This window comes from Lonchura striata, chromosome 28, assembly GCF_046129695.1.
Source record: "Lonchura striata isolate bLonStr1 chromosome 28, bLonStr1.mat, whole genome shotgun sequence".
NCBI classification, from domain to species: Eukaryota; Metazoa; Chordata; class Aves; order Passeriformes; family Estrildidae; genus Lonchura; species Lonchura striata.
The window spans coordinates 4,016,573-4,033,688 of NC_134630.1; the positions used below are offsets into that span (position 1 = coordinate 4,016,573).

At 42.2% G+C, this 17,116-nt stretch overlaps 1 protein-coding gene across 3 annotated transcripts; it reads right to left on the reverse strand.

Annotated features, from left to right (window-relative positions):
* Positions 1-1,015: 1,015 nt before the first annotated feature.
* Positions 1,016-16,913, reverse strand: LOC110475769 (scaffold attachment factor B1). Of its 3 annotated transcripts, none has more exons than XM_021540140.3 (21): positions 16,606-16,913; positions 15,818-15,905; positions 14,335-14,399; positions 13,963-14,241; positions 12,807-12,869; positions 11,965-11,992; positions 10,514-11,015; positions 10,040-10,086; positions 9,542-9,642; positions 8,469-8,618; positions 8,270-8,370; positions 7,671-7,807; positions 7,066-7,154; positions 6,456-6,592; positions 5,599-5,892; positions 4,952-5,089; positions 4,196-4,235; positions 3,384-3,496; positions 2,521-2,633; positions 2,262-2,328; positions 1,016-1,417 (listed from the first exon to the last, which is right to left on the reverse strand). In XM_021540140.3, the coding sequence occupies exons 1-21, from the start codon at positions 16,798-16,800 to the stop codon at positions 1,303-1,305; spliced, it is 2,862 nt and encodes a 953-aa protein (XP_021395815.1). In that variant the 5' UTR covers positions 16,801-16,913; the 3' UTR covers positions 1,016-1,302. The 3 variants fall into 3 exon arrangements, 2 of the variants coding, with proteins under 2 accessions (XP_021395815.1, XP_021395816.2); XM_021540141.2 differs by lacking the exon at positions 16,606-16,913 and adding an exon at positions 16,339-16,545; XR_002466327.3 differs by lacking the exon at positions 2,521-2,633 and having other exon boundaries at positions 1,398-1,417.
* Between the last annotated feature and the right edge of the window lie 203 nt (positions 16,914-17,116).

Below are 17,116 nucleotides of genomic sequence, written 5' to 3' on the forward strand. Positions count from 1 at the left end.
TTTCCTCCTTACAGAACCGATTTTCTTACATTTTCAAGGCCTTTATGTTCATTTTTATATATATACACAAAATGTATATCTGTATGTTCAAGACCTATATGTATCTGTATTCAGAATTCCTTACGTTCTAAAATTCTGTGTGGAATACAATAGATGAAGAGGGTTATTTGGAAATAACCCTCAGTTATTATATAAATTAGTATTATTTTTCAGCATGTGTATGACTAAGAAGTTGTAAAGGGAGAAATTAAAACACAGGGACAAGAAGCCAGTGGTGAATGGAATAAATAAAGGTAGGTCATAGGGAAGAGAAGGAAGAATTAAAATTTGTGCCTGAGGGGCTCCACCATTGTGACATCACTCCAAACCTGTGAGCACAGCCCCAGGGGACACCTGTACCTGGTCTCGCCTGCCTCCTCCTTCCCCTCAGCATCCCAAAGTACCTGGGGGATGTGGGGCACCTTCTGCCCCACCTGTGGCCCCCAGGTGTTTGTGATGCTGAGGGGGAAGAAGATGTGACTTCTAACCCTGGGAGTATTCTCATGTTTGGCTTTTAGGTTTTTATGTTGAAGATGCCAAGCAATGAGCGATGCAGGCTATCAGCATGAGAGGGAGGTGAACAAAGTGAGCAGTGACCCCTAGACTGAACTCAATCCTACTTTTCAGGCCTCCTTCCTTCTTCTTCCTCCTCTCTCTCCTTCCCCCTTTTTCCCAGCTTTCCTTCTTCCTCCTCCTTTTTCTTCCTCCTCCTTCTACTCCCAAAAGGACAGAAAGCTAAAATGGAAATGCAGAAAGACTATATTTAAACTTAATGGCACAAAGGAAATAATTAAAGACAGGCAGGGTCTGCCAGGCCCTTCCACATCCAAATGTCACAGATCTATCACAGACTCATTCGTGTCCCCAGCATAGCAACACCAGGGATGTTCAAAGCTCACAGTGCTAAAAGCAGACTGTCTCTTTAATGATTTTAAACCTCTCATGAGGTCACCAAAGACTCCACAAACAAAAAAAACCCAGTAGCCATAAACCGATTTTATTATTTTTGAAAAATGGAATGTTTCACTTACAGAAACTTAAAAGCGATGTTTGACCAACACCATGTTCATTACAAACAAACAAACAAAAAAAAAAACCCAAACCAAACCAAACAAACCCCAAACCAAGTTGACACAGTATTTGGCTACAGCGCAGCAGCAGTCTGGCATTTTTAGAATCACAAACTCAAGGCGAGTCTGGGTTGATCAAACTCACCACCGCAGCGGGGCGGAGGATAGGAACCCCGTTGCTGTACAGGAGCCGTCAGTAGCGGCGGCTGAAGCGGGGCTCGCCCAGCCGGTTTGTCCTCTCGGGGGCTGCGAAGGCGCCCGGGATCCCCTGCAGCGCCTGGCCCTGGCTCCCGGCCAAGCCTCCGCGCCTGCCAACAACCAACCAACAAACAACCGCACGCGTCGGGCGCGGCCGAGCTCCCCGAGAACCCAGCACGTCCCCATGTACCCCCCATGGCATCAAGTTAGCAGGGTGCGTTGTGTGAATATTCTCAGCTCAGTCAGAGAGAAAAAGATTTCTACCAGGCTAAGCCTGGGAGGAATGTAAACCATCTGTGATCTTGTTTTCTGCTCATATTGTTTATAGATATGTTCTGCCACACTGACTTAAGTCCAGTGTACCAATCAGGTGAAATGTATTTACTCTAAAATCAATGAAATTAGTATTCATGATGTTCTCTATAAAAGAGAGATGTACTTTGAATAAACAGATCGTTCTTTGCCTTCTGAACATGGAGTTCTTTCATTCCCATCCTTGCCTCAACAGTGACAGTGTTGGAAACAGAAAAAGGTTTAATGAAAGGCAAAATAACAAAGCTCTTACAGAGAAAAACTGAGCCAGGGGCAAGAGGTTCTTGCTCCTGCTATAACACCCCCAAAAGTGATTATTCCTTTTGTTCTCTTCCTTTTCTAGTGAATTACCCAACTGAAACCTCTTGGCCTCTGCCCAATCTGACAGCCCCAGGTCTGAGGTGAAGTCCAACAAGGTTCTCTGAGGTGTCTTTGTACCAATTAGGGAGAGAAATTTCTGGGCTTTTTGCCTTTTTAAGCAGACAAAGAATAATTTAGTCACTCCGTCAACAGGGGGCACATTCCTATACTCTGAAAGGTGTTTCTTTAATTTGCTGGGTTTTTTTTTCCCCTTGCCAATCCAGGCTTATACAGATCAAAGTATTATAAAAGCATTATAAGCATTCTGACAAAGGTTCTTACCCTGATGTCCCTCCTCGAGTCATCCCATGGCCTGGTCCTGACTGACCAGGCATGCTTCTATCACCACCTAATTCAAAAAGAGGAAAAAAAAAAGGAAAAAAAAGAAGAAAAATACAGGTTTTTGTGTTTCCCTTATAAATATGTCACCTTGTTCCCAGAATTTCATTTGATTTCTCAGTAATTTAACTACCACTAGAAGGTTCAGCAGCAGTAATTGACAGAAAAGAACCACAATCACACTGGTAAGCAGCAAGTGTACCTTGCCATCTCTCATGATCCCGTCCCATCACTCCTCCATCCACATTTCCCTGCCATGTACGATCTTGATGCCCCTCTAACTTTCGACCATGATCTCCCCAGTCACGTCCATCTCTTAAAAAAATAAAAGAACATCTTCTAGGTATGTCCCCTACCCACTGAGCAGCACAGGGTAAAGCCAATCACCATACCCCATGCCAAAGTGTGTTAAATGGTTAATCAAGCTAAAGCTGTAGCCACCCAATCACTGCAATGAGAACTGGTCAAAGAGCAACAATGACAGACACTTGCTGAATAGCATCCTTCACACAACAAAACTTGTCTTTTTTGATCCAGAGACATCATGGATATTGCAGTGGACTGAAATACTTGGGCATGGATCAATTCATTGGCTGCGACTCTTCTGTCTGAAAATTATATAGCTGGAAAATGCCCAGCTGGATTAACTGGTTTAAAGAGAAACCACTACAATTCCAGGTGAATCCAAGTTCTCTACCCCACCACTGCAGAGACTTCTCTCTCAATTTCCTTTAAAACCTGACCAGTGGCCAGGAATGAGACTTGTGTAGGCCTTACTGGGGCATCTGTAGAAACAGACTGAATCTCATCTGTAGAAATGAAAGTTATTTACAGGAGAAGCACAGTCAGGAGCTGAGCTAACTGAGCAGCTCTTTACTCACTACAGAGCTTCACTCTCCCGAGGCATGTGGGAGCTACATGTGGCAATTCCCTGCTCCTGCAGCTGCTCAAAGATCTGGAGAGAGGATTCACACTTGTCAAGCTGCTTCTGCTGTCACCCTTCAAAGGTTCACTGAGGGAATGTAAAGAGCCCCCAGTCACTTCCCTGATCTGCCAGGCACTAACCGGGTTTGTGGGGGGATCCCTCTTCCCTCACTCATCCTCCTGTCGGAGCCGTAGCCACCCCAGCTGTCCCGGGAGTGACGCTCAGGCCCCCCGTGCCGCTCGTCTGGGTAGTGCTGAAAGGCAAACAGGACACAGTCACGCTAAAAACCAACACAAGTTTTCTTCTAGGATTGCAAAAATTTGGCTTTTTGGATGTTGTTTTCTATGAGCTGTCAGAAAAAACTAGCTGTCTCGTTTTTTACAGGTTCTGTTGTTGGGCATGGTTCACTCCAGGTGTTTATTTTGTGCTGTTAGCTGGTGGGAGAGGTCTTTTTTTGTTTGGTAAGGTTTTATAAGATTTACATTCTTGGCTTCTTTAAATTCTTCCATAGAATATCTCCCTGTTTCCTACCTGTCTTCTGAAATTGAATCCCATTGTGGCATTGATTTTCACACCTGTCCTTTTACAGCCTTGTTTCATTATGGCATTAGTTGATTTATTTAGATAAATGGCATCCTTTGACAGCTAAGTAAGTACAGCAGCTCTCCCTTAACACCTAAGATGGTCAATCAAAAAGCTTTTACTCACACATATCAGCCTGAAAAAATACTCCCACCACTCAGAGGTTTCCTCTTGACTATATCTGAGGCTACCACCCTAGCAAGCAGGTAACCTAATAATTTACTTTCTGGTCATTAGCACACAAAATTAGCTCTGCTTAAGTATCTCAGCTGAAATTATTGTGTTTGTGCTTTGGCCTACTGTGCCCTTTCTGCTTTGGGGTCAGCTTGTTTTGTTTTTTAACTGAAGCAGTAATTTGCTTGTAACGCACCTGCCCATCTCGATCTGGAATTCCCCTTGTACAGTCTCTCCTGAAACAAAAAAGAAAAGTTTCAGTTGAAGCAACACAGTAATTATAATTCCAGTGTCTGCATGAAATAACACATGGAAAGTTCATCTTCCTTAGGCTGTAAATCTGGATGCTAATGTTAAGTAGCAAGAAAACTCAAAGGAGTTCTTGTTTCATAGCATAAAAAGAGATCAAAGTAACACCTATCACTGTAATCTGGGTAGAAAAGGTCAGGTGCTCAGTGATACCAAGGGAGAATACTGAGTGAACCTACCAGTGTCACAAAGGAGTTACAAGCAAAAACAAACAGTACAGTTTTCACCAGAGAGCCTTTGAGAGCAAAGGGAAGCCTCAATGGCACCACACAGAAAATATTTTTCCTTTCTGTGACGCTAAAAACCTGCATTAGCCAGGCTGCAAAGATGAAAGCAGGGAAACTTTTAAAGCAAAAGGAAATGGCTAAATCTTAGGGGAACATACAGTACACTTCCATACACCTTGAGAGGAGCTGTTGTATCTCTATCAGCATCATAGCAGACTGCATTAGGACTTGGCTTATAATCTTTATGCAGCCTCTTTCTATGACCCTAACCCACAGAAACAAAGGATTGCAAGCACGTGTGAAATCAGACATGAAGCATACACAGGAATGATTTCTTATACTCTGCTGACAGCATTCAAGACACCAAATTTCCCTGAAGGCATAGGAAGAAGAAGAAGAGCCAGTGCCTTGCCAACCTGTCCAAGCAGTGATCCTGGTAGCGGCCGCGGTCCCGGTGGTCGAAGTCGTGGAAGCGATCCTGGCGGCCGAAGTCCGAGTGGTACCGCTCGTCCAGCGCCAGCCGCTTGGCCTCGGGCCAGTACGGGTCATCCCGCCTGCACACGGCTCACATCAGCAGCAGCCCCAGAACCACCCCCCCTTTCCTGCTCTCTCAAACCTCATTCCACCCAATAATTAAAAATCTAGGTGTGTTAAGCAGGAGTTGCATTTTGGTTTCAGAGAGAATTTGGTTTACCAAAACCAGCTTAATTTCAGGACGTGGTCATGTGAGAAGAGAATGAGTATCTTCCCCGCTACCATGCAAAGTTTATACACACTACTACTCCATTAACTACACTAATACTCTCTATTACTCAGAGTAGTAGCAACTCTGTTATTACTACTCTTGGTCATCCCTCTTTGGGAAACAGGAGCAGACCAGAACAGTGCTTACAAGCACAGTATTTGCTCTTCTTCAAATTGCTATTAGTGCTAAAAGCAGCACCTAAAGAGTCTTTCAGCTGCAAGCTCCCATGACTGCCTTATCCAGAGTGTTCCCCATTTCCACAGGCTTCCAAAGGGGATGTGACTGAGGAGTTTGGAGCTCCCTGCCCTGGCTCCTCACCTGCTGTCAGGATCGTAAGGCCTCCTCATGGCAGATCTCCGCTCCTGCTCATAGCGCAGCTGCTCCTGCTGGCGTCGCAGCTCCTCCCTCTCCCTCTGGATTCGCTCCTGTTCCCGTCTCCTCTCCTGCTCTATGTGCATCCTTTCCCTCTCCAGCCTCTCCCTCTCCAAGCGCTCTCTGTCCAGGCGCTGCCGTTGGAATTCCAGCCGTTCCCGCTCCCTCTGGAGCCTCTGTCTCTCATCCCGCTCGTGAATGGCTGCGAGGCGCTGCTCCCGGTCTCGCCTCTCTCTCTCTCTAATTTCAAAGAGATATTTGGTTTTTAATTGAGACTCTTCAGTCCCAGCTTTACTGCTTCTTTGTTTTGGGTGGGATTTCATTTTTTTAAAAAGTTTATATTTTCTCCCCATTCTTCTCAATTAAGTAACAGCTTAAGGGAAAATAAAAAATTCTATACAAACGACAGAAGCAAAGGTGAGAATTGTGCATAAGTAACAGAGCATCTACTCTTAGGTCAGGTCTGAAAAAGCTTTCAGAGACCTCAGCATGTCTCAAGACAGAAATCTGATGTACAAGAAGTATTTACAAGCTTCTGGGGAAAAAACAAAAATTCAAATCCAGTCAAGTGGAAGACAAAGCCTGAAAGCACCTATGGAAGTCTTATAAGAACATTGATTTCAGCAGTAAAAGCCTCCATCACTTAGCATTGATTTCATACTAATTACTGCTAGAACAGACATTAATCTGAAATATCACTGTTGGAGGGCCAGCACAGCACTGTTTTGCAGCCTGTCCAAAAGACAAAACAAGAAAGGGAGTAAAAAAATGCCATTTCAAGTTTAGAGGGAGTGGGAACTCACCGGCGCCTCTCCGTTTCCCTGATTTCTCTCTCCCTCTGCCTCTGCCGCTCCCGTTCCCGCTGCTCCTTGATTTTATCAAATGATAAAATATCCTGCTTTTCCTTGCTCTCCGATTTGCGGTCCTGGCTTTTCGTGCTCTGAGATGAATGAGAACAATGCATGAGTTGAACACAGTGCAGTTCCAGCTACAACTCCTAGGCAAACACTACACTGTATCAACCTGAACAAAACAGGCTACCAGAGGTAAACAACAGTGGAATTCCATGGAAAAGTACTCCCAATTTCACCAGAACTTCTAAATATTACAAATAAATACTACGGGAACACAACCTGACTTGCACAATAACATTCCAAGCTCAAGAAAACACATCATTCTAAACAATTTTAGTATTGCAACTCCACTTCTTCCACTAGGTCAGCAGTAAAAAAGTACAAAAAAGATGAAACAGAAGCATTTCCCCTCTGCCACATCATTAACACTGATGTTTTCCAGAAAGTGCTAAAAGGATAATTGTATCAATGTGCAAGGATAAAACCCCTTCACCTCTGAGCACATAAATCTATTTGACACCTATTTTTACACAAAAGCTTCTCTGGAAGTTGGCCTTACCCTCTCTTTTGAGGCAGAGGTTTTCACACTAATAACTGGTTCTCCTTTAGATTTATCCATTACCACTGTTCTTTCTGTTCCTCGACTCGCTAGAAAACAAAACAGAGCCAAAAATAAATGGTACAAAAGACATTCAACAATTCTTGCGAGATACTAAACTCTGAAGATACTAAAGAGTACAAAATTATTTTAATGAGGTTTTTAATAACTTATGAGACATTCATGATTTAAATAGCTTGCCAAGATTTGGCCAACTTGAGGATGGGAGCAGTAAATTTATCATAAAATTACAGCAGTATTTTCTGGCAGGGATGACAGCTAAAAGAACACAAATTTAATTTAATTCTTCTGTCCACAAAATAAATCCTTCACCACAGTTTAAAAAAAAAAGCCCAAAAAAGAGCACAGAACCACACAGAATGTCAGGTCTAAACCCAGTGACACTTTCATAAAAATGATGGAAACTCTGTTTTAAGTTATTAGAAAATGAAGTAAAAATTTTCAAGATATTTTCTGATGTTTGTGTCAGTTTTACTGAATTATCAATCACATCTAATAATGTACAAGTATCCTTGAAAACATTTCTGAAGAACAGCCAGCATCACCTGATTTGCTTGCCCTGGATCTATCAGAAGATCCAGTCTTTTGTTCATCCTTTTCTTTTCCTTCTTTATCATCTTTCTCTGATTTCTTAGCATCATCTTTTTTGTCAATCTTCTCTTCCTTCTTAATACCAACAGACCTACAAAAAGCAGGAAAGCAAAATGCCTCTTTCAAAAGCAACAAACTACTTGAAAAACCAATGCTGGAAGTATCACTCACTAACCACAGAGTCAGTCTACCAAAAAGACAGAGTAAATCCTAGAAATATTTGGCAGTTAAAAGGAGAGTTCAAGACAGTCAGATCAGAGGAGAAAGGACCAGTAAAAATAATGCTTTACCTAAAAATAATTTGATTTAGTATCTCCCAATATAGCTAACAAGTTTTTATACTAACACTAAAGAGCTTCTTATTTCTGAGCAGAAGGCCAGTTAAGACACCCTTACCACTGTAAAACATCAACTTTCCAAGCATTATTCCTACTTCAAGTGCAGGATAAAACAATAAATCAAGACTTATTACAGTTACTGTTCAATTTGGTCACCTGGCTGTACTTGAAATGAATGGTCTTTAAGTATCATAAAATACAAAACAACACTTTACTTCTCAGATTTGGACTCTGCAGAATGGTGCCTGTCTTTTTCCTTCCTTGTTTCACCTTCCTTTTTGTCAGAAGGCTTTTTTCCTGCTGGTTCATTTTTTGCCTAGAAATTCAGCCAGAAATAATTACATAGTCAGAGACAGAGATAAAAATTGCATGCTTTTATTTTCATTACACTGCCATGAAACAGCTGCCACTTACCTTTTCCACAGAAATCATTTTACCATGCAGCTCTGTTCTGTGGAGGTGATTAATACACTTGGTGGCCTCCTCAGATGTTGACATTGTCACAAAGCCATAGCAGCGAGCGCCAGGACTGCGAGCATTTGTCACCACTTTTGCACCAACCACCTTTAGGAAAAACAAAATATTCTGTGTTTGTAGGTCTGTCTCTAAATAAATTCTAACTTAATGACCATTTCTTAGAACAGATTGGATGGGAAAGGACGTCTAAAAGCCATTTAGTTCAATCAGTCCTCTGTCACAGGCAGGGAGATCTTCAATAATGCAGCTCAGAAAATACATCCTCAAGTTGCTGAGCAGGTCAGGAGCTTAAGGCAGATATACACAGAGAAGGGAGAGTGGGATTGCAAAAACCAAAATAAAATTGAATAAACAAAACTACTACTCCTTTCTCTTTCCTTACACGACAGCTGTACCCACAGATGATAATCTGTGACAGGCAGTGGCACTTAGTGACATAAACATTTAATATTACATTCAGGAAAGTATTTGGCAGAAGGGAAGATGGTCACACAGAGTTCCCTTCCATAACTTCTGCTCCTGTATCCTAGCAGGCACTGCAAAACAAGTGGGAGCTTGCCCTCAAAGACTGGATTTCTCCAGAAAATACTCCTTGAAATGGAATAGTTTAAAACAGCATTAACTACAGCTGGGTATTCAAGACATAATTAGACTACTACATGCTGATCTGTGTTTGCAGGTCTGTTAAGAAATAAATTCTAAATTAATGACCATTTCTCAGAACAGTTTGGATGGGAAAGGACACAGATCTACCAGTCTCTCCTGTCAAGAATTACCTCATCCTCACAGGTACCTGCACAGATATTCTCTGCACATTCCATCTCTGCTCCCACCCCTTCATTGCAAGCTTCTTTATTGAACTGTGCTCCTTTCAGATGCGGAGTTTCCAAAGAATAAAAAGTTAAGAACTCAGCTTGCCCAGTTATTCATGAGGAAAAATAAAAGTAATATTTAAGGTCAGCCTTTTAAACTGACAGAATGGTTTGTTAATTTACATATTCTCTACGTACCTTTCCATACTTGCTGAAAAGGTTCTTCAAATCTGTAGCTCTAGTAGAAGAAGAAAGTCCACTAACCCACAAATTTCTGCCAGAACCACTCCCCACACGGCCTGGGGTACAAAAAACATAAAAGACCATGTGAAACACAAATGCAGCAGTGCAAAATTAAGAGTCCTAAACCTCCCACATTTTTCCTTCATAAAACTCCCCATAGTTAATGTGCATTTGAACAGCCTTAAAGAGTTTCTATCTACAGATTTTCTTCCTGTACTTCAATCACTTTCAGTAGAATTACAAAGTATCATATATTAATTCACAAAATATACTTGCTTAAAACAAACCCCAACTCTGTTTGTTAATAATGCTACAGAAGTTACAAAGAATTGATACTTTAAAGTTTGAAACGATGTTACAACTGCATTGAGGGTTCACTGAATTGACAGTCTTCCTTTTAACTCCAGGTCCATTGTACACAAAAACCCACCATAAAACCACATGTGCACCTACCTTTCTCATCTTTTGTGACTGCCTTTGTATCTTTGTCTTCAACAGGGCTAAAGATAAAACACGACATTATTCAAAAGATCATATGCCAAACGCCATTAATTCTAGATAGCACAACTAAACTTGGATACCTACCAGTAAATTAGTTCCAAAATAAACATTATTATTGGCAATTTTCTAGAAGAGTGAAAGGAAATAGGGATTTGTACCCCTAAACGGACAATTCTGTTTTGCAGAAGACAGAAATAAGAGTAATTTGGGGAAAACAACCTTTGAAGGTTGAGGAAGGAAAGAAATCAAACCCACTGCGTTTAAAAAAAATAAAAATATCTGCACATGGAGAAATAAAAGAGACCTTTAGGAATAGGCTACAATTTCATCAGTCTCGGAGGCCAATTGAAGGAAACAGCTTATTCGCATCACTTAAGGACCAATGATAAAAGATAGCATCTGGTCTAGAACGGAGAAAAAACAAACCTCTTTTTCTGATCACCGCCCTCACTGGCTGAGGACTCTTTAGTGGCAGGGGAAGATTCCTCAGAATTAGCTTTGTCTTCTGCTCTCTTGCCATCTTCTTTGCTATCTCTGGCTTCGGCACCTGCGCCTTTCTCCGCTGCCTCCCCACTAGAGGCTTCCAGGCCTTGGGAGCGTTTGCTACTCTGATCGCTTAGGGTCTCTACCACTACACCTTCAGAGTCCGGGGCCTCTTCCTCGGGGCTCTGTTCACTTGTCTCCCCTTTTGCTACCACTAAACGCTTTGCTTCCTTCCTTGCCAAAGCTTGGGCCGATTTGCTGTCCAAAGCTAAAGCATCTTCCTCCAGCTGAGCGGCAGCGAGAGCGTCCTCTTCCTCAGCCAGCCTCTTGCCTGGCCCCGCGTTACTGGCTTCCTGCGCACGCGGCCGCTCCGCTTCGGGAGGTTCTTCGTTAAGTAGCTCAGATTTACAAGTTTCCCCCAAAATGTCGAGTATTTTCTCATTTTCTACGGATTTAACAGGAATAGAATGGCACAAGATTTAATCACCAGGGAAATACAGCAATCACAATTGTGGAACTGGCATGGCTGCCACACTAACACCAAGAGAACTGCTAAGCTACACAGAGATTGGAAAACCCTAGTGTACACAGTGTTGTTACACCTACCACGCTAACTGCTCTCTCACACCCTGCCAAATCAGCCCTAGCACCTCAACAGCCAAGAAAAATGCCCCCACAGATTTAACAAAAAACTTCGGGCTCAGCCTTCATATTCTTCAGCAAATCGTTCAGCTCTGTTTCTTCTCTAGTTAGCTTCCAGAGTCCGAGATGCTTAACTGAACGTATCAAGGCACTGAGAGTTCAATTTTCCAAATTTCTGTGAAGTTCTTTTAGCAGAGACAGTCCAACATGAGAACTGGGCATCTTCTGATGGTTCTGAGTGTCTATGCAGTCCAGAAAGCGAGTGGGATCTGTAGCAAATTCCTGTGATGGCAACGTGTTCCTTCTTCTGAAGTCCAGTCACTCCTTAATTTCTGTTCTGCACCAGAGCTTTGCACTGCCTACTCTCCTGTATTTATATTTATTCACAGAACCACTGTACAGTGTGATATCACAAGATCTGTTTTCAGAACCTTTACATCTTTAAGGCTCATTCCTTAACTTCACTCTGCAGTAACAGTTCTAGGGAACCATTTCACGCCATTAAACAAGTTTTCCAAGGGTGGTTATTCACAGATCTGGTGATATGACTGGGTTTCCAATCTCTATGACCCTGCATGACCTGGATTTTCCACCATAATAACGTACACTACAGTAATGCATTAAAAAAAAGAACCAAAAAAACCAAACAGGGACGCAAAAAGCCTAAATGAAGAATGAAACTGTTTAAATGCCCAGGATTTTTTTTTTAATAAAAAAAAAAATCAAAGTAACCAAACAAAAACAAACAGTACCTGGCTCCAAAGGTAACTCTTCAAGTTCCTGTAGTGAAAAAGATTTTAAAAAGGAGAAATATCACTATTTCAGAAGCAAAATGCTATTGTGAATGACGTTTCTTATGTACCCATTACAGGAGAGTATTTAGTGAACGCAATAGTATAATTTAGCCTATTTCAGCTTTGAAAACATTGAAATTCAAATAAATTTCTTAGAAAAAAAATATTAAGATGCGCTTTTAACATCCTCAAAATTTTATGAAGTCCGAAAACTTTAAAACCTCTCAAATTCAGCCACCTGTTGAACACATGGTACACATTCACATGGACAAATCAATCAGTAAGTGTAAGTAGCACAAAGGAAAGCTTATCTTGATGTTACCCTTCCCTACACTGTGTTTTTTGAAGTCTCCTTTCTGAAAACGGGATCAACAGAAACACCAGCTTCACCTGGAACTGGTGTTCTTAACCTACCAGGAATGATCTGGAAACAAGGCCAGCATTTCAGGAATAGACAGTTCCAGCTTTCTTCTCACCCTGGGATATGTACATTTTTAATGGAAATTAAACACAATGTAAGGCACTGAGCTGGTATTTACATCAGATAAAAGGAATCCAATCTACCACCATACTCAGTATGATACATACATCATAAATATATACATATGTATGTATATACATATATATATGATCTGATAAAGAAATAAATCTCTGTCTCTATGAATAAATCAAAAGGCATTAGTTCCCATTCTTTGCAGAGGAAGAATGCACCCACTATACACACACTGTTTCAATATACATTATTATATAGTGTATTTTATGCTTTTTTTGTTTGTAAAGAAAAACTGGCTACCATTTACCTTTATTACGGTTAAATCTGATGAAGAAGCATCTAAACTGTTCCCAACATCTTCAAACTCTACCTTTAAAAAACAAATGGGAGACATCTTGTTATCTATAAAGGAATATTGTGAGTCAAACCTGAATGAGAAACTGAAGATTTGTATTTGCACTGACATCTCTTACCCAGCAAACACATCCAGCACCCAAAGCAACCAATAATGGCAAAAATTGAGTGATAACCCCCAGGTCTCTTCCTGATTCCCACTGACTGAATGAAATCTCTCATCTCTTAACTATGATGGTCAGCTCACAAAAATCTTTTAAGTATGGGGATTTCAACAGCAAAATTACTCTGATTTGTATCCCTGTCATTTACAGCAACTACCCTGAGCCAAAAAATCTGTAGACTTGAAGATTATGGGAGCTGACCTGGCCTCAAGAAATTTACTCACTCAAAAAAACCCCTTTTTTCTGAGTATTTCCATTTGATTTGTGTAGGACAAGGGTATGCCTGGGGATAGGAGGCCAAGCTTATTTCTCCAGCTTTAGAAAAAAAACAACTTTAGAGCCTCACAGTCAATGTGGACACAGAACAAAGAGCAATATTCCCCCATTAGATGGGGCAGAAATAATTTCTTTCAAATGCTTTGTTGTACATTTTGTAAGATAAAGCACTTGATTTTGGGGGAAGGAATTATCCTTTAGACCACTGTCACCAGCCAGATGAACAAAACAAGCCAACATAAAAATAGTGAATAACTGCAAGACCCAATCTCAGCAGAAAAATAACCTTGAATATAATTCTTCAGTTGAGAAGAAAGTAAGCTGCACTATTTGTATACCTCACATGTTCTCTGAAATAAAAATATGAAAATAAGAAATATATATATTATAATTAATAAGGTGAAGCAGAGTTCAAAGCACAATTAAAAACAAATGCTCTGTAAATGGCTATTAAATAATAAAATCACATGCGTACCAACAACAGTTAAGTATTTTAAAAATTAAGATACTTATTTCCACAAGTATGTAAAAAGAAAAGCAACGACCATAAGAACCAGTACAGTTCCAAGTTTTCCCAAGTACCCTTTAGCCACCATTTTGCTATTTAATCCATAAATAAATAAATTTTAAAAAGAAAATCCGGATTCCACACATGTAAGCGATGCATACCATCACTATTGGTATTTCTCTTGATTCTTCTTTAATTTCTGAAAATTGTGGGGACACCTCCAAGTTACCTACAGCATACTCTGTAGGCTGATCTGGAAATTCTTTCACTTCTGCATCAGCATTTTCTTTACTATCAGACAGCGAGTCAAGAATATTATGGGCACTGTAATCATCTCCACAATCTACTGCATTGCCATTATCTATTTCAGCTTCATCTAACACACTTATATCCATCATGTCAATATCCTGCAAGTTATCCAAACTTGTTTCAATATCGTCCTGTGAAAAGAAAAAAAAGCACATGTCACAGTCAGGGTGACTTGAGAGCCATCTGCCACCACCTGAGCCCCCTCCAAAGCCAGCCCCCTGTACCTGTCCATCTCCAGAATCCTCCTCCAGGCCGTTATCTTCCACTCCCTCTTCATCTGCTCTACGTCCTAACAACAACATTATCATCAGAATGAGAGCAGAAATTACAATTGTACCCCTCAAGCTTTACTTTTGCACCAGAGTTGGTGCTCCCTTCAGTTTTTTCCCCTGTTTGTGACCACCCAAGTAAGTGAGAAACACGACACAGTCCAACACCTGGCAGGAGCTCAAGCTCTGTGACCTCCCCAGAACGTTTGGCCCAGCTCAGATTGCAGCAATTTATTACCTCAACCTTTAATTTCTTCACAGACATTTACGAGGACAGAAAAAAACCCAACCAAACAAAACACGAAATGCACAAAACACTGAAAAAATACGCTTTACCTGTGAGTTTCAGTGCTCTGCCTACCAGCTGCATGTGAATTATCCCAATTAATGGAATTACTGAAATTGCTGAAAAGACTACACTATCTTCAGCACCAAGGAGCAACTCCTCACACTCAGAGCTACGCAGCTGTTTGACATTTTGTGAATTTTATTTTCCTCAAAAACTGTAAGCACATTACAACTGAAAAGTGAGATGGGTAGAGCCAAGAGGAACATTTCATCTATTTCCATCCTGACACTAAAAAGTGCTGTAAAAGACATAAGATATTTTTCTCAGACTTGAAAATGAATATAATTTAAAATAACTCTTTTACCCAGGGCTGTAACATTTGCTTTCTATGTGGTCAAGATTTCACATTTTAGCCTGCAAGCAATTGCACCATCACTCCAAATCAGACGTAATGAGAAAAATCAAATAAATTAGCTGGCAAAACAGTTTACATTTACAGTTTACATAAAATTTACATTTTGTGTAAACCAAATCTAGTAATGAAAATACTCCAGCTAAATTAGTTCTTTTGCTCAGCTCCAATGCAAAGTTTTAAACACTATTTGCTTACAAAATAAGATCAAATTGTGCTAATTAACTAATTTTAGGAAATCAGTAAATTATTTTCTGAAAATAAGGATTATGTAAGACTGTCTCACTGCTACAAAAACCAAGCATAAGGTCTTGAAAATATATCTGACTTCAAAAACGGATTAAAAACTTGTCTTCTGAGAAGAAAATTGCAACTGCTATTAGCTGTGAAGCATAACACTACAGAGCTTATTTTGCATTTGCTAGAAACTCTACATTTCTGCATTAAAAAAGTATTACTTGGTAATTGCTTCAGTATTACTTGGTAATTCTTAATATAAATTTCAGGGACTTCTGAGAATAAACCAACAGATCCTTCAACATTTAAATCACATTAAATTCTCTGATTCAATAACTGCTAAGTTTAACATTTTCTCATCCATCCCTAGAACTTCAGAACAAATGTGGGCTGGAGTATCAGTAACACAAAAAAAATATTATGGAAGTTCCATTTAATGAGTACATTTGCTTGAAAACTCAAGGATACTAAGGTGGAAAGTCTCTCTAACTGCCCTGTACCTTTGCTGCTCCTTTTTGGAGTTTTCTTCATAATATTTTCTGAAACCACTGGAATTTCATCAGGATTTCCTCCTTCCTCCTCAATAGCCTAATAGGGGTAAAAGAGAAAGACAGATATAAAAACAGACATAAAAAATTTCATTTGTACATTTTTGCTGAGTTTAAGGGCTGGACACCAGAGGCTAAAGAATTCCAAACCATGAATCAGCAGCTTGGCTATACAAATGAAAAACCAGCAGAGCAAAGCAACAAGCAGGCAGAAGGCAGTAACGTCTTGGTGTAAGGTTTCAGGAAAACTGTCAGAGAAAAAAGCCAATCCTAGAGCATTTGGGACTGTGCACAGACACATGGGTTGTTGTGACAGAGTAAAATCCTCGGCTCTGGGACGCAGCAAGCAGGTCAGAGAAGGGATTCCTCATGGTATTAACACACGAAAGGTTGTGATGAGGATACAGCGAAAGGGCTGCCAGAAAACCACCAGCACGCAGCAAAAACCCCGCCAGACAGCGCGCAGAGCTAACCCCAGCGACGCAGGGAGCAGCAGAACTCCGTGGCGCACGAAGCTGGGAACACTCGGGCCGAGCGCCACGACAGACACGGAGAGCCGGGACGGGAGCGGGACTCGGTGACAGTCCGTGACAGCGGCGGCGACAGGGCGAGCCCGGCCCGCCGGCATCGATCCCCTCAGGGCCCCGGGCGCGCTTTGGCGCCATTTTCCCCAGCGGTGCCCGCCGGGCCGGGGTCGCAGCCGCTGCACGCCCCGCTGAGGCAGCCCCAGCCGCCCTCACCTTCCTCAGCCGCTCCATGAGGACGCTCTTGTTGCCGCCGCTGTCCAGGTTGCGCTGCCTGAGCTCGGCGCGCAGGTCTATCACGCGCAGCTCGCTCAGCGGCCGCCGCCGGCTTTCCGACTCCGAACCGGGGACGCCAGGCCCTGCCAGGGACGCAGACTCCGCCAGCCCGGCCGGTGAGTGACTCTCAGCCATGGGCCGCGGTTTGGGCTCACTCGCACGGGGCAAGGCGGGTAAAAGCGAGGCGGGAGCGCCGCAGCCGCCGCCGCAGCACAAAATGGAGGAGAGCCGGGGCGCGGGGAGAGCGAGGGGGCGGGAAAGGGAGGGAGGCGCAGCGCGCATGCGCGCCGGGGGCCCGGGCAGGCCGCGCGCGCCGCGGCGCCGCCAACTCCGGAGCGGCGGTTACGTCACGCGGGCGGCCGGCCCCCGGTCCCCCTCGCGCGCATGCGCCAGAGCGCGCGAGCCGTCCTTGGACGCGGGCGACGTTGTTTGCGCCTGCGCGGGGCGATTC

Bases quoted from the DNA above. Each gene is read 5' to 3' on its own strand.
- LOC110475769 (XM_021540140.3), bottom strand. From the start codon at position 16,800: ATGGCTGAGAGTCACTCACCGGCCGGGCTGGCGGAGTCTGCGTCCCTG. The intron at 14,400-15,817 runs GTACAGGGCAGT...TGTTGTTGTTAG, and splicing joins TCCAAAAAGGAGCAGCAAAG to GACGTAGAGCAGATGAAGAG. The intron at 5,090-5,598 runs GTGAGGAGCCAG...AGCCGTGTGCAG, and splicing joins CCTTACGATCCTGACAGCAG to GCGGGATGACCCGTACTGGC.